The sequence below is a fragment of the Megascapheus bottae genome, chromosome 10 (assembly GCF_031878675.1).
Source record: "Megascapheus bottae isolate mThoBot1 chromosome 10, mThoBot2.hap1, whole genome shotgun sequence".
In the NCBI taxonomy this organism is placed as follows: Eukaryota; Metazoa; Chordata; class Mammalia; order Rodentia; family Geomyidae; genus Megascapheus; species Megascapheus bottae.
In genome coordinates, this window is record NC_143518.1 from 51112001 (window position 1) to 51136783 (window position 24783).

Consider the following 24783-nt stretch of genomic DNA (forward strand, 5'->3'; position numbering starts at 1 on the left):
CTATTCTTTTGGAAAGAGGAAATGAGAATAAGGTATAATTGACTTAGCACTTGAAGGAAATAACCCAATTTCACGAAAAGTTAAAAGTGTCTATTAGGTTGGCCACACATGGGTGTAATATTTATATCAGTGCATCCTTTTAAAATTCATTGGCTAGAATTCCCACCGAAGCAAATTCTCTCCTTTTTCTCAATTTGCAAGGTCATCTATAAGGCAAAGCAGGATTTTCTGATGGATATAACCATTCAACATTATATGGCTATTGGAGGAGAAGTTTTGTTCATAAAAATTTGCATGCTATTGGCTATGTAGAATTCCATTGTATACACATATATATATCATATTTTCTGTATCTATTCATCTGCAGTAGGGCATCTGGATTGTTTCCATTGCTTGGCTATTGTGAATAGTGCTGGCTGAGCAGGTGGCCTTATCATATCTTGGGTTATGATGTTCAGGATAGATGCCCAGGAGTGGTATGGCGGGATCATAGGGAAGGTCAATTTTCAGTTCTTTAAGAAACCTCCACACTGCTTTCCAGAGTGGCTGAACTTGCTTACAATCCCACCAGCAGTGCAGTAGGGTTCCCTTTCCTTGGCATTTGCAGGGAAGTGGATGAATCTAGAGGGAATCATGTTCAATGAGACAAGTCAAGACCAAAGGAACAAAAGACACATGGTATCCTTAATATATGGCTATTAGATCCAAACTGTACAAGAGGATCTTTCTGGGACTTTGCTTTCAGACTCAAAGCCTTCTCAGTTGAATTTCTAATTGGTGTTAGTTCATTTTCTGCAGAGAAAAGTAGAAGCAGTTTTATCTGTAACTCTGGTGAGTTATTTACAGTTGTGACTTTATTTGAAAGTGGCTTTATTTTAAAAGTAAAGAAACTCTCAATGAATTAGTGGATAGCAGAGTGTTATGAATCCTTCACAAACACGTTGCCAATTTTTGATAGATTTGTGACATGAAAATTTCCTCTGGGAGTCCAATATGATAGTGGAAGAGTTTATAACTTTTAGCTGAGAAGGTGTTGAAAGCGAATGTAGAGCAGGGAAAGTAGATGGCAAGTTAGAGATGGGAAGCATAGTGATCTGTCGTACCAGCCCTAGGAAAGAGGTAGCCATATCAGAGACAAAGACAGCACGAGCTTGTAAATCTTAGTGAGAATGAGAGAAGAATGTAGTTCTGTTCCTAAAGACAGATGTGTTGAGGGTCAGCCAAGGAGGAGGGGGAGATACAGAGCATGAGACATTGTTATACTGTGGTTAAAGATGGCTGCCTCTGTAGTATACTTTTAGATGTTTTCAGTGTGCCACTAAAAATTATGGTATTTAAGGGGCTGGGAGTTTGGCCTAGTGGTAGAGTGCTTGCCTAGCATGCACGAAGACCCGGGTTTGATTCCTTGGTACCATATACATAGAAAAAAGCTGGAAGTGATGCTGAGGCTCAAGTGGCAGAGCTCTAGCCTTGAGAAAGTCCAAGGACAGTGCTCAGGCCCTGAGCTCATACCCAGGACTGCCAAAAAAAAATAGGGTATTTAAAAAGATGCACACACAGCATACATGTTGAGAACCATTGTCATAGTGCATTTAAAATGGAGAGTATTCTTTGACACTTTGGCTGTCAGTTGGCCTATTAAAGTTTTACAAATGAATATCATCTGTTTCCTTTTTTACTCAACATGGGAGCTTATTAAAATTGGACAGTTTCTTTTCCCCTCCTATTCTTTTCTCTATCTTCCTTCTGAAAGCAAGATGATGGAAGGTGCCTGATGTTTTCTTTGAAAACCATTTACTCAACATGGGAGCTTATTACAATTGGACAGTTTCTTTTCCCCTCCTATTCTTTTCTCTATCTTCCTTCCGAAAGCAAGATGATGGAAGGTGCCTGATGTTTTCTTTGAAAACCATTGTCATGAAAAGTATCCTCTTGGGAAGGTTTCAGAATAAATAACATAACCTGAAGAGCTTCATTTAAATGAACCTAACCCAGTGCTTTGAGTAGATAAACCAAATACATTCCAGGGTCAAATTCTCAATTAGTATCTCGTTTGTAATAGAACAAATAACCACTAGACGGAGCTAGTGTTTAAGAAATTGCGGTTGCTAGCCTGTGTCGCTGTGTTTTTATTTCAGCGTTCATGTAAGTTGTATGTGACTACTGACAGCAGTCATCTGCTCACTTGTCTGTAAATAGACAAAGGTTGAGTTTGCTATGGGCCAATTTATTTAGTCTTTCCAATGATGACAGTTGCCCTTACTACAATACTTTACAATGTAAAATTCTGTTCCCTGCATCATCCCTAGTGCTCTTCATTTTATGGAGAGATAGATGAGGGAGAAATTGGATCTATCTTTGAGATAAGTAGACTGAGGCAAGATGACATGAAATTCACGGGGGTGCATCAGGATGGTTAACTGAAAAAATGGAGGTTCCAGGGTTAGTTTTGTTCTTCACTTTCGGGTTGACTGTTGATAGAGCCTGAAAGTATCCATCCGTTGCTTCTGTGTGGACAATTGAGTTGCCTAGGAATATATAGTAAAAAGAAAGGTCTAGAGTAGGTGCAGGTAGAAATCCCCCACAGGATTGAATGAAGGAAGGTTGTTTTGGCTCCTGTCCTGGAAACTTGGGTAATGGTGACATCAACCAGGCAGCTTGATTAAGCAAGGCTGAATGGCAATGTGGGCAAGCCTCGGAGGCAGGTCCATGGTTCTGATGGTTGTCAGACAGCTCCTGTTTCATAACCGTACACACGGATCAGAGAGGATGTGCACATGGTATTGTGTATTTATGTTATGTGTTTCTATATATTTAACTTGATGTGTATTTATGTGGGGTGTGTGTGTGTGTGTGTGTGTGTGTGTGTGTGTGTGTGTGTGTTTTCCTGGCTAGCAAATCGCTTGAAGAATTTACAAAACGTGGAACTGCATCGGCACCCTTGGTAAAGCCAACCCAAGATGCCTCCTCTTAAGCTGTCAGTCACCCTACAAGTCTACCCTCCTGCAATTACTGTTCAAATCCTGGCCTTGTAACCAAGCTCACGAATCCTGCACACCTTGTGCGAGGGCCGAAGGCGCCTCCAGAGCCTCAGAAGCAGACAAAGTGACATGGGGCTCCCCTAAGACTTCTAGTGATCCGGTTGGGGTGGGGTGGTCATCAATCACAGGCGCACCCAGGCACATTTCCCCGCGGCGCCCGGAGGGTGCCGCTGCCGTCCCAGGCCCGATCCAGCAGCGCCTGCCGGGTGCAGAGGCCCGGTGCCCCCTCCCACCCCGCCCGGTCTCCCGCAGCCCGCCGGGGACGCGCGTCCGGCAGGGGGCGCCCCGGGCCCGGGCGCGCGGCTCCCTCCGCCCACCCGGAGGCGGCTGCGGCGAGCCGAGCCCCGCGCGGGCGGGCGGCGAGTGCTCGGCCAGGCGGCCCGCAGGAAGGGAGGTGCGGACGGGGCGCGAGGGTGGCCGCCGGAGCCAGCCGCCGCCCCTGCCCTGCCCGGCCCCGTGGGGCGCATGGGGCGTCTGGATCCAGGAACGCACGCGCGCCGCGCGCCCCGCTGCCTGCTGCGGTGAGGAGCCGAGCTGGGACGACCCCCGCCCCCGGACCCCGAGCTGCCGGGCGAGGATGACCATGGCCGGGGGCAGAAGGGGACTGGTGGCCCCGCAAAACACATTCTTGGAGAATATTGTCCGGCGGTCCAATGGTAAGAGGTGCATTTGGATTTCGGTTACCCAGATGTTTAGAAAAGCGATGATGAAGACGATGATGATGATGATGATGATGATGATGATGATGATGATGATGAAATCGGTGCCTTTTTGACAGACGCCTCCCCCTGCCCCGGAGTCCGCTGCAGAATACCGGGGAGCCCGCTGCAGAATACCGGGGAGCTCTGTGTGGAGCAGGGTCTCGGGAGTGGGGGATGTGGGGGGGGGGAGGCTGCCTCCGGGAGGCCGGGGAGGTGGGCAGGGCGGGGTGGAGTCTGGTGCGCCCCCGATCCAGTAGGGGACAGGTCCAGGGATGCTTCGGAGGCCCCTGACCCGCGTCCCTCGGGCGGGCGCATCTCCAAGACAGCCGATAAGCAAAGTACTAGGAAAAGTGTCTGGAGTCTGGCCGCAGCGCGCACCCCGGGATCGCAACCAACCACCGCTCTGCCAAGGATCCCGGGGCTCCCTGAGATGCCCTCCCTCCTCGGGGACAGCCAGGCGCAGAGCCCCGCAACTTGGGATCCTGGCTCCCGCCCCGGATGGAAGGATGAGTCCGCCTCCACCTTCCACCCCCCGAAGTGGAGAGTGTGAGAGGCAGGCGTGGGGAGGGGCGTGGGGACTTGGGGATGTGGGGTGGCTTAGGCTGCCCCCCCCCCTCCCGGGGCCAGGCGATTTTCCTGGGCTTAGGTGCGAAGTGGAGGGCACTGGCACGGAGAGGGTTAAGTATGAGTGGTCACAGGTACACACCTGACATGTTTCTGCTCTTCTGGCCCCCTCCCGCCGGTGTCCCATGCCTCTCTTAAGTCTTGCTCACTGTAAATTCCCAAACTCACCCAGCCTATCAGTCGATCCGCCATCCACTACATCCGCCCGCAGCAGCACTTGTCTGTGCGTCCATAGCACTGAGTGCTGGGAGCCCTAGAGGGACGCACCGGAGCGAATGCAAACGCCTTTGGCACCACGGCAGAGGGAAGGGATGGCACACACGCTGGGCAGGGCGCGCGCCTTGGGCAGGTGGCCTGTACACCTGTTCATCCAAAGCTCCCATGAAGGAGAGGAGCCCACGATGTCCTTTGCCCGTGGCTGGACCCAGCACCTTCCACTGGCAGATGGCATTCTCCCACCCAGACACTAGAGGAGCTAACTCAGGAGAATGTGTACACCGCACGGTTTCTGGGCTTCGATAATTAAGGTGAAATCCATGAGCTTCTGTTGAGTTTTGGTTAGGGGTGCAGAGAACCGCCGTGAAAATGACCTCTGCCACTAGTAGATACACTTCAATTAAAAAGCATTTACACACACACACACACACACACACACACAGACACAGATGAGGAATCAGGTAGGTTAGCTAAGGGCTTTCTTAGAAATATTTATTGTGTGAGAGCATGAAAAGGTGATTTTGGTCAATCACCCTTTCTCTAATATCTCCCTTATTTAAACGAAGGTGGCTCTTACAGCAATTCACAGTTAACTACCTGGGAGAACATGGTGTGTGTGTGTGTGTGTGTGTGTGTGTGTGTGTGTGTGTAAGAGAGAGAGATAATGACTAAACAGGCAAAACAAACTCTTCTGCCATGAAGGTATTCATGGGTTTTAAGTAAAAATCATTATTTAAGAGTGACTGCACTGTAATTGCTTTTGTTACTGGTCCCTCAGGGAACAGGGAGCAGTTTTGCAGATTAGAGGGTGGCATTGCCAGGGGTACCAGCGTCCATGTCGGTATTATTGACAGCTTCATCTTTTGGTAGAGAGGCAGGATCCTGGATGCTCCGGGAGAATTTGTTATCTAATAGGGACTTCATAGGTTTGAGCAGGGACAGTTTTAAGCTACAGCCATGAGTTTCTTGGGCCTGCGTGGAGACCTTGGGGTTTGTAACTCAGTAGGCACAGTACTGTGTAGTGTAGCTGATTTTTGGTTTCTGCTTGCTCCACATAAGCACAAGTACAATGTCAATAGAACACCTGGTTGTGAATCTTTTTTTGTTAAACACTGCCCTTACCATCTCAACACCTGCCTCCCTCCAAAGCTTGATCTTGACTTAACTGACCAGCATGAGCAACATAAACAGAGCATTTGAGTGAGTCAGATGATCTCTAAAATTCCTCTATTATTTCAAGGGAGAAAGTGCTGACCTCAAAATGTGGGGTTTACAGTTTTTAGTGATCCTCTTCACAATATTCAGTCCATAAGAATTGACAAAAGATGTGAACTCTAAAAAAGAAATAACACAGTATCTTCATGCATTGTGTTTTTACTGTGATGGAAAAAGTCTATTTAAAAAATATTGATTGTCTTCTTCTAAAATCCACTAGACTATTTTTGGACATAAACAGCAGTTTACCTTTAAATAGCAACACTCTGTAATCCTTTATATTAGCTATTTTATCCCAGGGGTCCCATGTGGTGTTATTGCTCTTTCACAGACCTGAAAACTGAGTCCTGTGAAGCTCAAGCCACTTAGTGCCTGATACTGGCACCCTTTAGATGGTATCATACTCTTATTATTAATCACGGTTTCCTTCTCCTCTTCCTCCTCCTCCTCCTCTTGTTTCTTCCTCCTCTTCTTTGTTTCCTTATTTTTCCTCTTCATCCCTGTCCTTTTCATCTTCCTCTTCTTTATCTTTGTCTACCTTTTCTTCCTCCTCCTCTTCTTCTTCTACTACTACTCTTTTAACTCCCCATTTGTTTTTGCAGTGCCAGTGATGGCTTTCCCACTTTCGAGGCAAGTGCTCTACCATTGAACTCTGTCTCCAACCCTCATGCATCCTTCTTGGATGCACCATTGTTTTGGTTCTTGAAATTATTCTCCAAGTTATATGCATAATATGCTGATGGATCAGAGCTCGTCTTGTTTGAGGTAAATTGGTGTCTGAACACTATAGAAACATAGAATGAAATGAACTTTAGATCCAATCTAGTCTGTTTCCCCTTCCCCATGCTGTATAGATAAACAGATCCCCATATATGTAAGGGCAGAACTGCCAAGGCCCTCAGCTCTTTGGCTGCTCTGTATACCACAAGGGATGCAGTAACATCTCTTGTCTTGCCACTCGTTCCCTCAAGAAGCACAATTTCCCAGTGGAGATTAAAGAAAATGTTACAACAACAAGAACAACATCCATTTTGGCTAACAGCCATGCTACCACATCCAAACAGAAGTACAGGGCAGAGGAGAGGCCAAATTCTGTTTTCAGGAAGTACAGGCTTTTCACATTTGGCAGTGATTTAGGAGTTTGCGGGGCATGATAAGGGCACCACACATTCAAGTCACTTCTCACCGGCTATCACCGGTGCTCTGTGGTAGTTTGTAGAGGTGGAGTGTCTCAAGTGCTTAAGGAACTAAGAATCCTAAGGTTAGGAAATTTCCTTGTTTATTAAGGGACAGAATTAGAAAAAGTTAAAGGCAGATTAGGGAACAGAAAGGAGTTATTTCTAGCATGTTCATTTAACAGAAATTTACTATTGATTGAGTGTGTGTGTGTGTGTGTGTGTGTGTGTGTGTGTGTGTGTGGTAATTCCAAGGTTTTGAACGCAGGGCCTTCTGCCTGCTAAGCAACTTGCTTTACCACTGTGACAGAAGACAGTCTATTTTTTTTTTTCAGATAGGCTCTCATACTTTTGCCTGGGGCTGGCCTTCAACTGCCATCTTCTTCTTTATGTCTCCTGCATAGCTTTGATTATATCTGTGAATTATCAAGTTCAGTTTATTGTTTGAAATCTCAATAATTTTTTTCCCTCCCAGTGTAGCTTCAGATCATGACCCTTCTATCTCTGCCTTCTTAGTAGCTGGAGTTGTAAGTATGAGCTATGACACTCAGCCTTGAGTGGACATACTGATTGGACCTGGTATAATAGAAAACAAAACAAAACAAAAAACCCTTCACTTTACTCTTAATAAATTATATTCTGGTGAAACTTGACTCAAGGTACCTATTTGGCCTATCAATATATTTTAAAAACATTTTTCAGATGTTTACTGGTGCAGTGGGTGCTGAAATCTATTTTAACTTCCTTTGATATATTTGCGGACGATCTGAAGGGGAGAAGTATCATTATTTGATATTTGGATTGTTATCAGTAGTCAGGAGGAATAAAGAATCCTCATTTAATTTGCTTATGATTGTATCAGTGATCACTTCAAATCTTCTTGGCTTGGTTGTCAGATAAGCAAAGTGAGCCCAATTTCTCTTTATGTTCATGTTGGAAAGTGGTGTTCCAGGATAGTTTTTGAAGGGTTGCAGGCACTCATTGTCAGAATGTTCACTGAAATAAGTAGCAGATCTGTGCTAGGAAGGCTGGCAGACCTGGGTGCCAGGAAGCTACAAAAGTATTACTTGAAACGGTCTCCTTCTAGGCAGAACATATGTGTTAGTATATCAAGCAATTGTAGGTGCCAGTAAGAATCCATGCACATTAACAGGAGTGAAATGAGGCACATTTTGGTACAGAATTATGTACATGTATAATTTACAGATTGCTAAGTCAGCTGTGTTTTTGTATAGTGTTAAGTTGGTTCAGGTTGTTGATATAATTAGTGAGCAAACAGGATGGAAGCTGTGGGTAAAGTTGTATTGCCTCATAGATGTGTTGAGCCATGGCAATGTTTATAAAATAGAAAGCTGGTTAAAATACGTGGGATGTGGTCTCTGGAAGGGGACTGGATGGTAATTTGGATTATTTCCAGTTTAATAGGTTTTTTTTTTCTCTAGTAGTAAGATCTAAGGTAACCTTCAATTGTCTCTCTCAGATTGTTCAAAACCTGAATCTAGTGACTGGTGCTAGCTAGGGGATCAAAAGCATAAAAACTTTTGCTTTAACTAAGACAATAAAGCTTCTAATCTGCATTACTTTAAATGGAATCCACCTATTTTAATAAATTCTCTCAAAAGAATACATGTATTTGGATATACTGTAAGTCAGTGGAATCATTGGCTTTATTCTTTCTGATATCAGATCTCTTTTTTCATGTTTTTTATTGTAATTAATAGAAGGGTTACATTATATTCACCAGATAGAAGGTGCATTCACGTACATTGATACCCTTTCTCATGTCTTGGTCCCCATTTCCCTCCCCCCCACCCCACCCCTCATCTTGTTTTCCCCCCTTCCCTATCCAATTTCAAATAACCAAATACACATTTATCCACTATTGATATCAGATCTCTTTTAATCACCAGATTATTTACTGGTGCTCTTCCTATTTGGCAGTGGTTACTTGAAGCTGCCCAAGTCTTCCTTTATTCTTTGGTTAGTCAATGGCTTGAAAAATAAACACTTCAAAGCTACATTATTTACTTAAAAGAAGCCTTTTCATAAGATGGATCTTTGCCTTATGCATTCAGGATATCATTTGTCTTGGTTTTGCTCCTCTAAGTGGCTACACCTGTAACTGGTAAGGTCAATAAATAGAATCAGAGTCTTAGATTGGGGAGACCTTCTGTACCATTCTTCTTTGAGTGTCTGAATCCTCATCCTGCAAAGCATCTCTTTCAGTGATTATCTGGTGAGTCTGACTAGCTTCAGGAACGGGCCACTCAGTTCTTCCTAGTGAATATTTGGTTGTAAGCAACAACTACAATTATGAACTGATTTCTTTTTTCTTTGCCCCCTTCCTTTCTTCTATACCCTTCTTCTCTCTCTTCCTCCTTTGTTGTTGCAGTTTCATCTCACAGAAATCTATCCCCAGCTTTTTTTCCCCCAGAGATAGACTCTAGCTAACAGCTATGTAGCCCTCTCCTCCCCCATGGCCTCCTCCCTTTTCTCATTCCCCTCCCCCCCTTTTTTTCTTTTTGGCTTGAACTCAGGGTCTGGATGATATCCTTCAGCTTTTTCATTCAAGGATGGCACTCTACCAATTGAGCCCCAGTTTCACTTCTGCCTTTTTGGTGCTTAATTGAAGATAAAACTCTCATGAACTTTCCTACTTGGACTGGCTTCGAACCAACATCCACAGAGCTCAGCCTCCTGAGTAGCTAGGATTATAGGCATCAGCCACAAGTGCTAAGCTCTCCTTGTTTCTTTAATTGTGACTTGTTCACACAATCTAGAAAGTAATGAGATGAGGTTGTTGAGGGTTGTGTAATGAGTGAGAACATGACCTAAATGAAATGGAAACAAAACTTGCTGTTGTCCTTTGGGGAGCTAGATCTACTGAGGTTTAAACATTCTCACTGTTTGAGCTTCCTCACACGTGATCAGGAGTGACGTGAAACACTCGTACCCTAAGGATTATGTGCAAAGGGCACACGAGAGGCTGGTGTTTCTTTTTCTTTCTTTCTTCCTTTTTTTTTTTGGTCTGTGTGTGTTTAGGAAATTTATTTTCTTTACTTGTCGTGCAGTAAACTCTGGGGACAAAAAATTATGTAAGAATTGAAGCTGGAAAGACAAATGAACTATGAAGTACAGGATTTGTCTTTCAGTGAGAGAAATTTGTCTTTCAGAAAATGACTGAAGGAAAGATTAAAAATATAGGAAAAAAGTCAAAAATTAAAGGGAAATGAACACAAAAAGCAAAAGCTTACTTATCATTTCAAGGCATGGCTGATTTTCTGTGAATCTGATATTGTCTCTGGGAATTCCAAAATCAGGAAAACTTTTTTTTTTATGATGTTGGGCTTCATGAAAGAATCCATGATAAAGTCCAATATGCATTATAAATCTCTCCAAAGATTTAAGAGATGTTATACTGACTCAACAGTTACAACATATTTTCCCCTTGTGAACACACCTCACGCAAGATTATTCTTAGATTTTATAGCCATGTATTTTTTTTCTTTTGTCAAGGTGGGTGTGGGATGACCAAATTCTGTAAGTGGCTAAAAAAGATTATAGAATGTGTGAAGCTTTGTTTTGATAGGGTTTATGTTTCCTTTAAAATAAACTACGTTCCTCTGGCATATTTCATTGCTCTGTCATCTTTAGCAGGCTATCTTGGGTTTCTCAAGCATTGTTATGCATTTTTAACTTTTTCTATGTTCTTGAATTTGTTTGATGCTCTGCTTGTTTTTTACATGAGTGCAATGTTGCTGAATAGATCAGTCTGGCCAACTTCAGTATTTCTCTCGGATCAGTGGTCTGCAACGTAACCATCAAGCATTTATATTAAAGACAAGTTACTGAAAGTTCTTCTGATTGGCTATTACAGAGTTATACCAATAGTCAGATTGCTTACACTACAATTTTCATTATGTGAATTAAATGACAACTCTTTTGATTAGTCCTTTACTACATAAAATTGATGTTCAGAAATTATCTGAGCCAATCCTATCATTATTAATATAATTATCAAGTCTGTAAATCATCATTTCTCGCAGCTCTTTAGAGGCTCTTTTGAAAGCCCTTTAACAGGTGCTTTCTATTTTTTTTTTAATTTTTGTTTTGTGAAACAGAGTCTTGTTATGAAGTCCAGACTGGAGTTGAACTTATGATCCTCTTACTTCTGTCTCCCTGGTAATGGGATTTCAGGTATGCACTACTGTGTCCAGCTCTGATCCTTGGATAAAGAAGAGAAATGGCCTAATTTTCTCCTTCTTGCAGAGATGAAGTAGGCCTCCTCCACTGGTATTCTCAAAGTGCTGCAGTCAGCTTTGGAAAGCTGATACCATGTCAGCAAACTTTCCTAAGCGTAACTCCTGCTTTACTCTGCCTTATACCAAGAGTGAGTATGGAAAATGTATCTTAGACTAGACTTTACAACCATGGTAAAGAAATGGAGTTGAGTGGTAAGCATCTATTTGTTTCTGTTAAGTTTCTCTCTCTCTCTCTCTCTCTCTTTTTGTTTTGTTTTGTGCTAGTTCCAGAGCTTGAATTTAGGACCTCAATGCTCTCCCTGTACTTTTGTTCTAGAATAGTACTTATAGTACTTTACTACCTTAGCCACAACTCCACTTCTGGCTTTTTGGTGGTTAATTGGAGATAAGAGTCTCCAAGGCTTTCTTGCGTGGGCTGGCTTTGAATGGCAGTCCTTTCTCAGCCTCCTGAGCAGCTAGGATGACAAATGTGAGCCACCAGTGCCTGGCCTCCCTTCTACTTTTGATTGCTTGTAGCATTAGTAGGCCTGAATTGATTGAAGCTGTATGCTGCCATCTGTCAGAAGGATGTACTTAGCACATCTATGTGAGCTAATTAATGATTTGCATATCTTCTGTCTGAGTTGTTAGGGCCACTATCTGGTCTTTTGCAATCTGTTCCCTGTCCTGGGAGGCAGGCCTGTACAGATGGCATCTCCAGACGCCATTGCTTTTTGGCCTCTGGCTGGGGGACATATCACATGAGATAGGAGGGGAGAGAGAGGTGGTGATACTCATTCTCCTAGTTCCCACCCTGTGAGGTCACTGTAACCTAACTGTTCTCTCTGACTGAAGGTTACATCTTCTTGGGATTGGCTAGGGTAAGGAGGCTTCAAGCTTCTAGCCATTTCTAGATTTAGGCCTCAAGATTTTCTTCAGTGGCATGCTGGGGCATGCCATGCAGGCTAGTACTGCCTCTCAAGACATGATTGTTTTCTATTATTTATTTATTTTGCTCTATTTTTGTGCTGGTTCTGGCTTGAACTCGGGCATAGGTACTCTTCCCGAGCTTATTTACTCAAGGCTAAGTCTCTACCACTTGAGCAACAGCTCTGCTTCTGAAGATATGATTGTTTTCTATTCCTGGTTTGGGGACTTCACTTTGGTACCTTGAAAGCTGCCTAGCTGTGAGGATTTGGCAAATGCTGTAAGCCAGGCCTCTATTTCTAATGGGAGTCAATGGACCAGCACATTATTACTGAATCTCTTGCAGGTCTTTTTAAATAGTTCCTTTTTTTGTAAATAGTTCCTTTATTAATCAAACATTCCTCAACTTATTCATTAGAATGGATCATATTTTCTTCTTAAGATTGATCATTAAGGCTAGTTACTCATTCTCTGGAAAAAGTAGCTTTTCAGCCTAGCCAGGTGCTGGTGGTTCATACCTATAATCACAGCTATTTGGGAGGGTTAGATTGGGAGGGTCACATTTGAGGCCAGCCTGGGGATATATATGAGATCCACTGACTTCTCAAACAGTGGATTACTGAAGTGGTGTGTGCTGATCACCATCGCTACATGGAAGGCTGAGACCTACAGAACTGTAGTTCCAGGCAAGGCAGAAAATTCTGTGAAACTCTATACAAATGGAAGACGCTGGATGTGGTAGTGTGAGGATATCAACTCAATTAGGGTGGGAGGCAGAAATTAGGAGGACTGTGTCCTGGTGCATATTTGATCAGGTAGCAAGACCCTAGCTCAAAAATAACTAGTGAGAAAAAGGGCTCAAGACATGGCTCAGTGGTAGAGCACTTGCCTAGAAAATATAAGGCTCTGAGTTCACCTAGGCGTGAACATGGTGAGTCAATAGGCAGTTAGGTATTTGTAAACAGACCTGTGTTCTCTCCCTGTGTTTCAAATCAAAGAGTTGGTCACCTACATACTTTCATGTTCCCTTTTCTGTCCTTTTTTTGGTTGCATAATCCCAGAAGTCAAGGATGAACAGGGTTAAATAGGAAGTTAATCAAAAACATTAGAAATCAACTATTCAAATCATCAATTACAGTGACTGATTATAATCTAGACCGTGGGCCAATCCCATAGCCTTTCTTACCTGTGTGCCAGGCAATGTGCAGAAGGTTTAATATGTCTCCTCTAATTTCCACAATGATTCTGTTCTATGGGTACCATCAAAATGTCCATTTTACATGTGTAGGCATTCTGATGCAAAGGGATTAAGTAAACTGACATAGGTTAATTTCTGTTAGTGGAATCTCTAAAAATGTGTTAGAAATACAAATTCTCAGGCCTTACCTTAGATCTAGTGAATCAAGAATCTTGGACATAATATATTAAGTCCTCTAGGCAATTACATGCCACTAATTTCTTCATTTGTGAGATAAATGCTTTGCTCCAGGTATGTGTATGGATGGAAGGTGTGTGTGTATGTGTGTGTGTGTGTGTCCTCTTTCTTATAGTGACTTTGAGTCAGAGGGTTAAAAAAAGAATCTTGGGGAAAATGCGTATACTTAGGGAACAGAGCCTTAGAACAGTTCTCTTGGCTTTCAGTGCAATGTTTGATCTTTGTCAGTTTCATTGTAATATTAGATTAATCTTCCTTGGCTATTGATGTTTCAGTAAGCAGATTTCAAGGCAGTTGTGTTCCTCTTTGGCAGGTTCAGTTGTTAGATAAACAAGGAAAGTGGAAGAGGAAGAGGTTCATGAAGGATTGAGAGACTGGGGATAGGTGAGTGGCTGAGTGATGGTTGTGGGAAAGTCAGAGAGACCTTGGTTCTGATACTTTCTCCATCCCAACATGTTAGAACATCTTGTTCTGGAATATTGTTTTCTGAGCCTCCAACATACCTCTCTGGCTCTTGATCTTCCTTTCTCTCCTCAACTTCTCATGCACTGTTGCTAAAGGTGTTGTGCTCTTAGTCTCTCACTCATCCTACATCTTGCTGTTCAGGTTTTGCTGTTGTAGCCTCTGGATTCTGCTTTTGTGCTTGTTGGCCTGTCTTCTCTCTCCATGCTATGTCCTTTTCTTCCCCCATTCTCTTTTCTCCTTTCTCCATCTGTCTTCCTGTCTCTCTGTCTGTTACCAACTGTGTTGATTGCTTTTCTGCCTTTTGTCTGTCCATGTTGCTATCTTTCTGCCACTGGGAGCCATCTATTTTTGTCACTGCCTCAGTCCGTTGTGACTGTTTGTCACCATCTGTCCCTGTTTATTGTCTGCCTCTATAGGCTCTACCTCCATCTATCCAGCTCTGGCCAGTCTGTCTGTCCAGTTCTCTGTTACATGGCCTCATTTGTTGCTCATCTGTGTACTTGTTCCAACTCCTCATTTCCTTTTCAAGATGGCTTTTTGCTGTGTGCTCACCAGCAGGTACCAGGTGAAAGATGCCCGTTCAACCCTATAGACCTCTTGGCCTTTTTGATGAGCCAATGGATCATACCTGGCTTAGTCTTCTGTGACTGGGGCCTGGGGAAAGCGGGGTATGGAGTTACACCAGATGTAGATGAAGCAGGAAAATGGGCCTTCCTTTCAGAAGGATAGGTATGATCCCATACTCCTATCAAACCTGGGACAGAGTAGATGATCAAATATTTGTTTTATAAAACTAAGCTTTTCTAAGTATTGTTTACCTGTTTGCACTAATGTAATATCCTATTCTTAGAAAACTTTAAAGTAACACAGGAAGCAAATATAAAATCGACTTTAGAAAGAAATCTTTTAATAATTAAACAATTAATTAATTAATTGTTTTACAGTGCTTAAACTACTTTTTTTTGCAGTACTGGAGTTTGAGCTCAAGGCTTTGTCTTGAAAGACAGTGCTTTACCACTTTAATTATACTCCCAACTCTGTTTTTTAAGTTATTTTTTTCAGATGGGATTTCCTGTTTTTGCCCAGGGCTGGCTTCAAACTGAGATCCTCTTAGCTATGGTCTCCCATATAGCTTGTATTACAAGTGCAGGCCATCACTTCTGGCTTGAGTCACTTGTGTTTTTGACTTCGGGGAATCAATTTTCTGTGTGTGTGTGTGTGTGTGTGTGTGTGTGTGTGTGTGTGTGTGTGTGTGTATTATTCAATGATGATCTAAGGCTTAACATACTTATAATATGTGTGTGTATGTGTATTAGGAAATTATGATTACTATAAAGGTGAGAATAAAATATCTGATTGATAAAGCTATCAAACCATTTTTTTAGTAACTGATCTCATAAACAAATACATTAGTTCAACCTATCATTTTTTTTTGGTAATGGGGCTTGAACTCTGGGCATGGGTGCTTGATCTTTTCAGCTCAAGGCTAACGCTCCACTTGAGCCACAGTACCACTTTTGGTTTTCTGGTGGTTAACTGGAGATAAGAGTCTCATGGACTTTGGTGTCTGGGCTGGCTTTGAATTGTGATCCTCAGATCTCAGCCTCCTGAGTAGCTAGGATAACAGGTGTGAGCCACTGTGCCCAGCTCACTTTTTTAAAGAATTTATTAATGTTGATTTTTATATCATAATTTAAATGACAAGTTTAACAAACAAGTGTTCAAGGAGGGAATCTATTTACAATCACTGGGACTTAGTATCTAGAACTTAATCAAAATTAGGCTAAGGGTTTGTATGTCATAGAAACATATTAATTTAAGAAATAAAACATTATGTCTATAGAGTCATAGGTTTTTATGTCTATATAGTTATGTTTATATTTCCATTACCATGTCCATAGCTTTGGGTATGCAGTTATTGAGTCCTCGCTCTTGAGTCCTGGGCTTGAGCTCAGGGCCTGAACTGTCCTTGGACTTTTCTCAAGGCTAGAGCCCTACCTCTTGAGCCTCAGCACAATTTCCGGCTTTTTTTTCTATGTATGTGATACCGAGGAATCAAACCCGGGTCTTCGTGCATGCTAGGCAAGCACTCTACCACTAGGCCAAACTCCCAGCCCTCACTTTTGTTTTTAAAGTAAAATGATATATTTTTTTTTGCCAGTCCTGGGGCTTCAGCTCAGGGCCTGAGCACTGTCTTGGGCTTTCTCAAGACTAGAGCTCTACCACTTGAGCCACAGCACCACTTCTGTCTTTTTTCTTGTGTATACGGTACCAAGGAATCAAACCCAGGTCTTCATGCATGCTAGGCAATTACTCTACCATTAGGTCATGCTCTGGGGTCCTAAAATAACATTCAGTAATAAAAAGCCTTCCTAACCCGTTTTGGTATATATTTTCATTGCCTTCCGTACTGGGTATGAAACTGGTTTATCTATTTTTCTTGTTTTAAAATGCTTAATTTGATGCTGAATGAAGATGACAGTCATGCTTTCAAAACTATGTTCCTAGGGATAACTACTCAGCAAATTTCTTTTGCAATTGAAACCTCTCTCTCCATTGTGATTTACTGACTTAATCAAAAATGCATTTCTGTAGGATATTAAAATCACAGACAAAGCAAGTAATAATTGAATCCCTTGGGAGTTTAGTTTGTTTTACACAAAAATTGGGACCTTGACAATTTAGTGGAGTCATAGAAATGGAATTTTATTGCTAAGAAATAAAAGCCACAAAATGACTTTTGCCAATATTAAGATTTTAGTTTTTTTTATTTAGATGTAGCATACTGATTTAGCTTCTTGATTTCTCATTCCTTTCTCCCCATTCTCCTCAAATATCATAAAATCTTAATCTGAGTTTTTTTTTTCAGATGGGTACTGGGGCTTGAACTCAGGGCCTTTTTGCTCAAGGCTGGCACTCTACCTCTAGGCCAAATTCCCAGCGCTCTGATGTTTTTGTTTTTTCCCAGAAAATTAATTTGTTTCTGGTCTGGTTTTACTTAGTTCAAGTAAATCGAACTATGCCTCCTTGGTCTTCTCTGGTCTTTGTACACATAATTTTGGTTATATATATAACAATATATACATATGAATATATTTGCATATTTGGTGCTAGGGCTTGAACTCAGGGTCTTGTTCTCTCACTTGGCTTTTTTACTCAAAGTTGCCACTCTACCACTTGAACCATACTTCCACGTCTGGCTTTTTATTGGTTAGTTGGAGATAAGAGTCTCTCTTATTTGTCTGCCAGGGTTGGCTTCAAACCTTGATCCTCAGATCCCAATCTCCTGAATAGTTAGAATTATAGGTATAAGCTACTGGCACACAGGCTTCTTGATCTTAATCATACCTTTCTATTTTTAAATAAATTTTAAGGAAAGAAGCATATATTTTTACTCAGTCTTGCTTTTTATAAGAGTACTGGTTCCTATGCAATCTATAACATAAAGTGTCAGGAAGATGTGTGTTCTTGTAAGTAAAATACCACAGATTATTAGAAGTATATTGTGAAATATTTACTATAGTCCTCTAAATAACTAGTGTTGGCAAGGAACAATAAATTCATGTGGACTGCTTGCTAAATGTGCCTTTTATCTGTGTAATTGCCCAAAACTGAGTCACTTTTCTAAGTCATTGCTTTAGTTAGTGTCTCCTTTGTTATTTGTGGTAATTATGATGAAAAGCAATTTTCTAATAATTTCTTTTTAGAATATTTCTGTGTTACATTTTATGGGCAAATGGTAGGTTTGGAATCATGCTGACAGGTGGATCCTACAGTGGTTTTGGCCTATGTACTATGGATGGAAGGGGAGACTTTTCAATTTGTATATAATGTTTGTTTAATTCTGTGAATGGGGGTAAAACTGTGTGGGTTTTGCAAGGTTGATTTTTGGAAATCTTACATTTAATTGCATGCAATCTTGTGGTACAGACCTTCAGGGAGTAAAACGGCATCAGAAAGAGGCAATAGACACTGGATAATTTGCATCAAAGGCTTGAAGATGTCAGGAATTTTCAGATGTGAACCAGTGAATAAATCATACCAAGGGCAGCTGGGTTGAGCCTGTACATTTTGCTGAACAGTGAAGAAAGGAGCTAGACCACTTCAGGTAATATGACTATGGATGCAAGCTCACTAGAGAATTAGCTGTTGGCTGACTAGAAGTTATAGTCTACTTATAAAAAAAAGTACCATTGGCCTTCAGATTTCCCTTTGTTTTGCTTTGTTTTTATGGTGATTTAAGTGTTTAAGTAGTTGTACAAAGGGGTTTCCAGTCAACATGTCAGTTTGTGAGTACAGTGCTTCTTGATCAGTGTTGCTTTTTCATCATTGTCTTCTATCTCTCCCACAGTCAGCCTCTCTAGCCTTGGGTTCCACATACAGTAAAGTGCCTTTGTGTTGTATTGGGCCTTAAAAATGATGCAGGGGTGACTTAAGTATCTGGGAGGAATCTGTGTAGGCTTTGCAAATGCTATACCACTTTACTCAACGCGAATGTCTGTAGATTTTAGTAACCTGAGAGGGAATCATGGGATGAACCCTTTAATGCTGCAGAGGGATGATTGCATGTATCTTAAGAACCTAGTTCTTGACTAGAGATTATTGATTCCAAGAACACATTTAAGGTTTGTGTTGTGTGTGTGTGTGTGTGTGTGTGTGTGTGTGTGTGTTCTGTGCCAATTCCATGCCTAAGCTTCAACATGTGACTTTTGAATTTTTGCTTTTGGATTCTTGGGAGCCCAGAGCTGTTGTGTGAAAAGTATAGCTATGCTATTGGAGACTCTACAGAGGCCAGCTAGCAAAACAGATCTGGCAACTATATGAGCATCAAGGAATCTAGTCAATAATGAAGCAATAGAAGAATGAAGGGTAAAAGCTACCCTTACTCTTCACCGGCAATCCCCAGGGTTTCCAAAGCTCCATCTGAAAGAATAATGGTAAGGACAGGTTGGATTCTTATGGCTGTGGGTCACTGCAATGAACCATGTGGCTGGTCAAGTTGCCAGAAGACACTTCAGCGACAAGAATCTACTCTGTGTCTCTTGGCTCTCAGAGTTGTCTGTATAGCAGGGTGGAGAGGGCCTGAGTTTAGTATCTCCTAGAGGCACTTAGAACTTACTTGTGACCCTCTCTGCTAAACTCTGCCCCATCAGTTCCTAGGAATAGGTCAGTAACTCAGGATCTAGAAGTTAAGGCCTCCACTTGAATAGGAAGACAAATAGCATTGCCGTGTTCAATAATCCAGTTTAACAATAGTGGTGCTGACTCCAGTAATCTCCAGATGAGTAAAAACAGAAGAAATGTGTTAAAGTGGGCTCTAACCTAATACCAAAGACCAAAGCATCAAGATCCTTGAGGGTATTACGCAGTCCCTCCCTTTCCTGCTTCCTAGCGCTGCCAATCACACCTGCGAGGCTCTTCATGAATACCTCTGGCCACAATGTGATCCCTTCCAGATTCTGCTGGTGCTATGCAGATCTTTCCCTTGGTTTCCCCCCTAGAACATAAGAACCCCTTACTTGCTTCAGGTCCCCTATTCTGTGAGAGCTGGTACAGCCAGAGCCTCTCTGTGAGCAATTGAGATTATATTGGTTTCCTCCAGTATGCTTTGTCTCTTCACATTTCTATCTCAGTGTAGTCTTCACCCATTGAATCTGGGAGCCCCTGACACCCAACTTCTGTTAGTTTCTTTAAAGCTTACCGAAGAAGAAGTTACCCTTAAGAGAATTTGCTTTTGTGTTTGTGATAGTTAATTTTATGTGTCACCTTGACTGGGTAACATTCAATGTCAAAGGACGATATCCACAGTGGGTATTTCTGTGAGGGTGTGTTTGGATGAGCTTAGCATTCTGCGCGAACTATAGAAGTATTTTCTGTTTATGTGAACATTTCCATTGGAATTTTGACAAGGATTGTATCAAATCTACACATGCTTTCAGGAAATGTGGATATTTAAGCCATATGATTTTTTCCACCCATGAACATAGGTTATAGTTCCATTTATTTGCATGGAAGATTATGTTTTTTGATGTTCTGTTCAAGCAGTGGACTACTTTCCTAATTAAGTTTTGCTTGGCTTCAAATTAAGTTTCCATTTTCTGACTGTGGGAAATAGTAAATTATCCCAGAGTTGTTTATGTTTGGCTGTGGATTGAATGTCTGTGCATTTGTCACTACACTGAGCTCTCCTATATTTGGCATTCTCATTCATGGGGAATATGGGCTAGCCACCTGGAAGAACTAAAAACCCTTGCTTAAGCAAAAGTACTTTTGGAGTCCTCACATCAGCATTTATGCAATTTTACAGGAGATTTCCACCTTTGGAGTCTGTTCTATGTCATGTACTTTAGATCCAGCTTGGCAATAGTCTTTGGGTAATAGTCTCTTTGGGGTTTCAATTCTACTCTTTCCATTGCTTCTCTCCAAGAAACAAGTGACATTTGCAGCCTCTGGCGCTTTAGATCCCTGATTCAGGATGCTATTTTCATCTTTAATTCCTTGATTCTCTGGCAGTGGTCCCAAGTCTGCTGACTATTGGCTACCCAGCTGACCTGATGAGTCCAAGTTTGTAGCTGGTGAACTTATGTTCTGTTTTCTTGGATTGAAAAGAACTTGGTACTCCAGCCCCAACCTAACACAATGATGTTTGTCTCTCTGTTTCTCTTCTTTCTCTGCGTATCTCTCTCTGTCTTTTCTCTCTCTCTCTCTAGGTTCTTGCTGCTCCTATGTCTCATCCCCAATATTTGCTTACCCCAGCTCATTGCAGTTCAACTTAGACTTGGGCAGTTTGACATGAAATCCTTGAATATAATATTAGCTCACTCTGTTATAGTAATAGCTATCTGGTCATACAACGTCAGTAGCTATAAGGAAGACAGGAACTTCTAGATCTTAGGGGACTGGAGACAGTTCACTTGGCTAGGTTAGCTGTGGGTTAGCCATTTGCTGTATTGTCTCCCACCCTTGAGTGTCCAATGGGGAGACAATCACAAACACCTCTCTTCTCCAATTTTATTCATCTTTCATCATTTCTGTATAGAAGCAGGCATGTTCTAGAAATAAGTCAGTTTTAAGAAGTAGGTAATGGTCATTTCAAGTAAGAGAAGAGATAAAATCAAACCCAAGCATCCAGAGGAGGGACAATTGCTTCTATTAACTTCCATATTACCTGAAGGCTCGTTGCACATTTTGTGGGAATATAATGATGCCCAATGGCAATCATAGGAATGTTGACTTATCAGTGAAAAGGTCATTAAATTTGGTATTTTCAGAAGAAGGCTGGTAAATCGCAAAAATGGGTCTCATTTTAGCACTAAGAAGAGTAATGAAATTATGTAATAGAACAACTAAAAGTATGCACTGGAAGGTCAAATAGACTCGGGGTTAAATCCCAGCTTTATCATTTATCTGGCTCTTGTGTAATTGCAGAGACTCAGTTTGTCTGTGAGCAAAATTTTGAAATCCCTAATATAAAGCTACTTCATATAGATTGCTGTAAAGGTTAAAAAGTTCTCTTTTAACATATGGTAAGTAGAGTGCTTGGCATAAAGTAAATAACAAGTAATAGTAACTTTTCTCTTGAATCCTTGTATGCCACTCACATAAGATACTTTAATTCCTACAGCACATGGCATTTTATGATATTTGTAGGGTGGCACCTAACTTTTTTTACTTCATTGTTTATAGTTCAGAATTAGATGAGAATACATTTGTTAAAAATAGGGGAAGGAGAAGAAAGCATGTGTTTACTACTAGGGACGTTATGGTTAGGATTACCTAGAATGATTTCCTCTGTTCTCTCCAAGTCCTTGGCTAGAGAGAGAATTCCCAAATCTTCGATAGAAGATTGTGACAAGGAAATTCTGCTCCCTGGGAACCATAATCTTTTGTTTGGGTTAATAGAGAAAGGGGCTTGAATTCTGGGATTGGGCACTGTTCCTGCGCTCTTTCTGCTCAAGACTACTGCCCCTCCCCTTGAGTCACAGCTCCAGTTCTGGTTTTCTGGTGGTTAATTAGAAATAAGAGACTCATGGACTTTAGTGCCCGGGCTGGCTTTGAATTTCAATCCTCAGATCTCAGCTTCCTGAGTAGCTAGGATTACAGGCATGAGCCACAGAGCCCTGCTAGAAGCTACATTCTGAAAGGTCAAATTGGGAGTCTTTATTGGTGAGCTGGTATCTGCAGCTAGACTCCTGTCTCAAAGACCTGCAGCCCAGAATTGAGCTTGAACAAAACTTTTAGAGACAAAAACCATATTCTTGGGGTGGAGACCAAGCCTTAACAAAAGTAGACCTTACATGGAAATACTTGAGTACAGGCAGAACTTCCCATTTAAGGGCTCAGGGGCCAGAAGCAGTCAATTTAGGGGAATATGCCTCAAACTTTTCATGTAGGAGGGATAGCCTCAGAGATGAGTGAATCAAATCATTAGGGGACAATTAAGGATGAGCATTCTCTGTAGCAAAGCCTCGCTCCTGGGGCTAAACACCATGACATTTGTAGTTCAATGAATTTCACCTCTAGGCTTTTCAGAGCTATGAGGAAAGCCCTTTCCACCAGGAAGGCACCAAGGATGGCTGTAAGGACAGGCATAGTGCTTAGATCCAGGCTAAATGAACTTTCCAGTTCTCTGCTTTTTAAAATACTATTAATAAAAAAAGCCACACCCAAGCTCTGGTGGCTCACACCTTAGCTCCTCAGGAGCTCAGATCTGAGGATTGTGGTGTAAAACAAGTCTGGGCAGGAAAGTCTTGTGAGACTCTTATCTCCAGTTAATCCCAGAAAAAGCAGTAAGGGGTTCAAGTGGTAGAACACTAGACTTGAGCAAAAGGAACTCAGGAACAGTGCCCAGGCCTGGAGTTCAAGTGCCAACACTAGCAAAAATAAAAAAAAAATTAAAAGAAGAAGAAAGGTTTTTTCTAGTTGGGGCTATCATATGCACCCAAGGAACAGGAGAAATGCCTGAGCAATGATGAATGTCTTCAAAAAAATGCTCAGATACTATTTTTGTTAAAATGATATTGGGAACTTGAAATTGAGTCTAATTCACATTTTAGCAAATTAAAATTTTAATTAATGAATGTGTTTTCTGATTTAATTAATTAAAAATTTAAAACTTTCATCAAAGTAATATGTATTCTTATTAAAATATCAAACTGAGGGGTTTGGCCTAGTGGTAGCGTGCTTGCCTACCATGCATGAAGCCCTAGGTTTGATTCCTCTCTATCACGTAACATAGAAAAAGCTAGAAGTGATGCTGTAGCTCAAGTGGTAGAGCTCCAGCCTTCAGAAAGCTCAAGGACAGTGCTCAGTCCCTGAGTTCAAGCCCCAGGATAGGCAAATAAATATCAAACTGAAATAGTACACGTTTACAATCTCAGTGCTTGAGGTTAAGGCATTAGGGAGGATTAGGAGTTTGAAGCCACCCTGGGCTACACAGAAAGATTCTGACAAAACAAAACAAGCAAAGAAAAACAAGACAAAACTAAAGATTTTTCATAAGAAACAAGAATTCTACACCTTGATTATCCTCTCATTCTACTAATCAAAGGCCATCTCTTCTAATTTTGTCTTTTTTCTTATAGTTTCTGTCAGGTCTCTGGATAATACACATTACTAGTATTGCTTGATTTATCACTTTTAGATATTATATTTGATTTAATTTTGATGAGGCTCATTTAAGTCTTATTCCCTTTTATCTCCTGGTGGTATGATTATATCGCTCCCCTACTGTTTCTATTTGCAAATTTAAGTAGAATATTTCTTTGTATAATTATTTTATTCCATCAGCTCTAGATACCATCTCAGGATTGTTATGCTTTCTAGAATTTTGTCATCCACATAGTGTCAGGACTGAGGTCGTATTTGTATGCTTAGAGTAATAGTCCATGCTTTGACTATGTGTTGGTTTTAGAAACTGGAAATGAATCTATTTATCTACCTTACTCCAAGAATAATATGGTTTCCCCTCTTGTATTTTTTCTTTTCCTTTAAAAATATTTCTTATTCCCTTTTTTCCCTTCAAAATGTGTAACCCTTTTTTGGAGATTCTATTGTCTGAAAAATATGAAACAAGAGCTAAATAATGAGTGAATGTTGTTCTTAATGTACTATGTTATTTCTCATCCCTTTTGTTGTGCCTTGGTTATTCTCATATTGTTACAGTATCTTACCTTATAATCTGGTATATTATATAACATTTATTTATTTATTTGAAATAGGAAAGGGAAGGGGGAAAACAAGATGAGAGGAGGGGTGGGGGAGAGAAATGGGGACAAAAACATGAGAAGATTATCAATGTATGTGAAGTAATGCTCCTTTTATTTGGTTAATCTAACTGTAACCCCTCTATTAATTACAATAAAAATTTAAAAAATATGTATTGAATATTTTCTATTAGATTCTTCTATTCTTTCCATATTTGAAGCTTTTTTTCCCCTGGTCAGTTGTAAGGCTTGAACTCTGGGCCTGGAAGTTGTCCCTGAGCTCTTCAGCTCAAGGCTACTGCCCTACCCCTTGAGCCACAGGCAACTTAGCCATTTTTTCTTATAGGTTATCCAGTTGTCTTTTTTCCCTGCTTTCCTCTCATTTTTTCTGGTATGCATTCCCAGGTTAACTAAATTTCTAGGAAAAGAGAGGCAGAAAATAAAAATTTGTAAATATCTTTTGAACATTTGAAATTACATTCTGCCACCACATTTAGTTATTTAATTTACTTAAAATAATGTATTTGGCTGTGTGCTA

At 41.2% G+C, this 24783-nt stretch overlaps 1 protein-coding gene across 2 annotated transcripts in view; it reads left to right on the forward strand.

Moving 5' to 3' along the window:
- Positions 1 to 3618: 3618 nt before the first annotated feature.
- The window catches only part of LOC150058436 (voltage-gated delayed rectifier potassium channel KCNH1), a 301331-nt gene continuing 280166 nt past the window's right edge, over positions 3619 to 24783 (forward strand). For both annotated transcript variants that reach the window (XM_090341256.1, XM_090341257.1), the window contains exon 1: positions 3619 to 3697. In XM_090341256.1, the coding sequence (XP_090197382.1) occupies positions 3619 to 3697 (79 nt within the window). The remainder of the gene's footprint in view (positions 3698 to 24783) is intronic.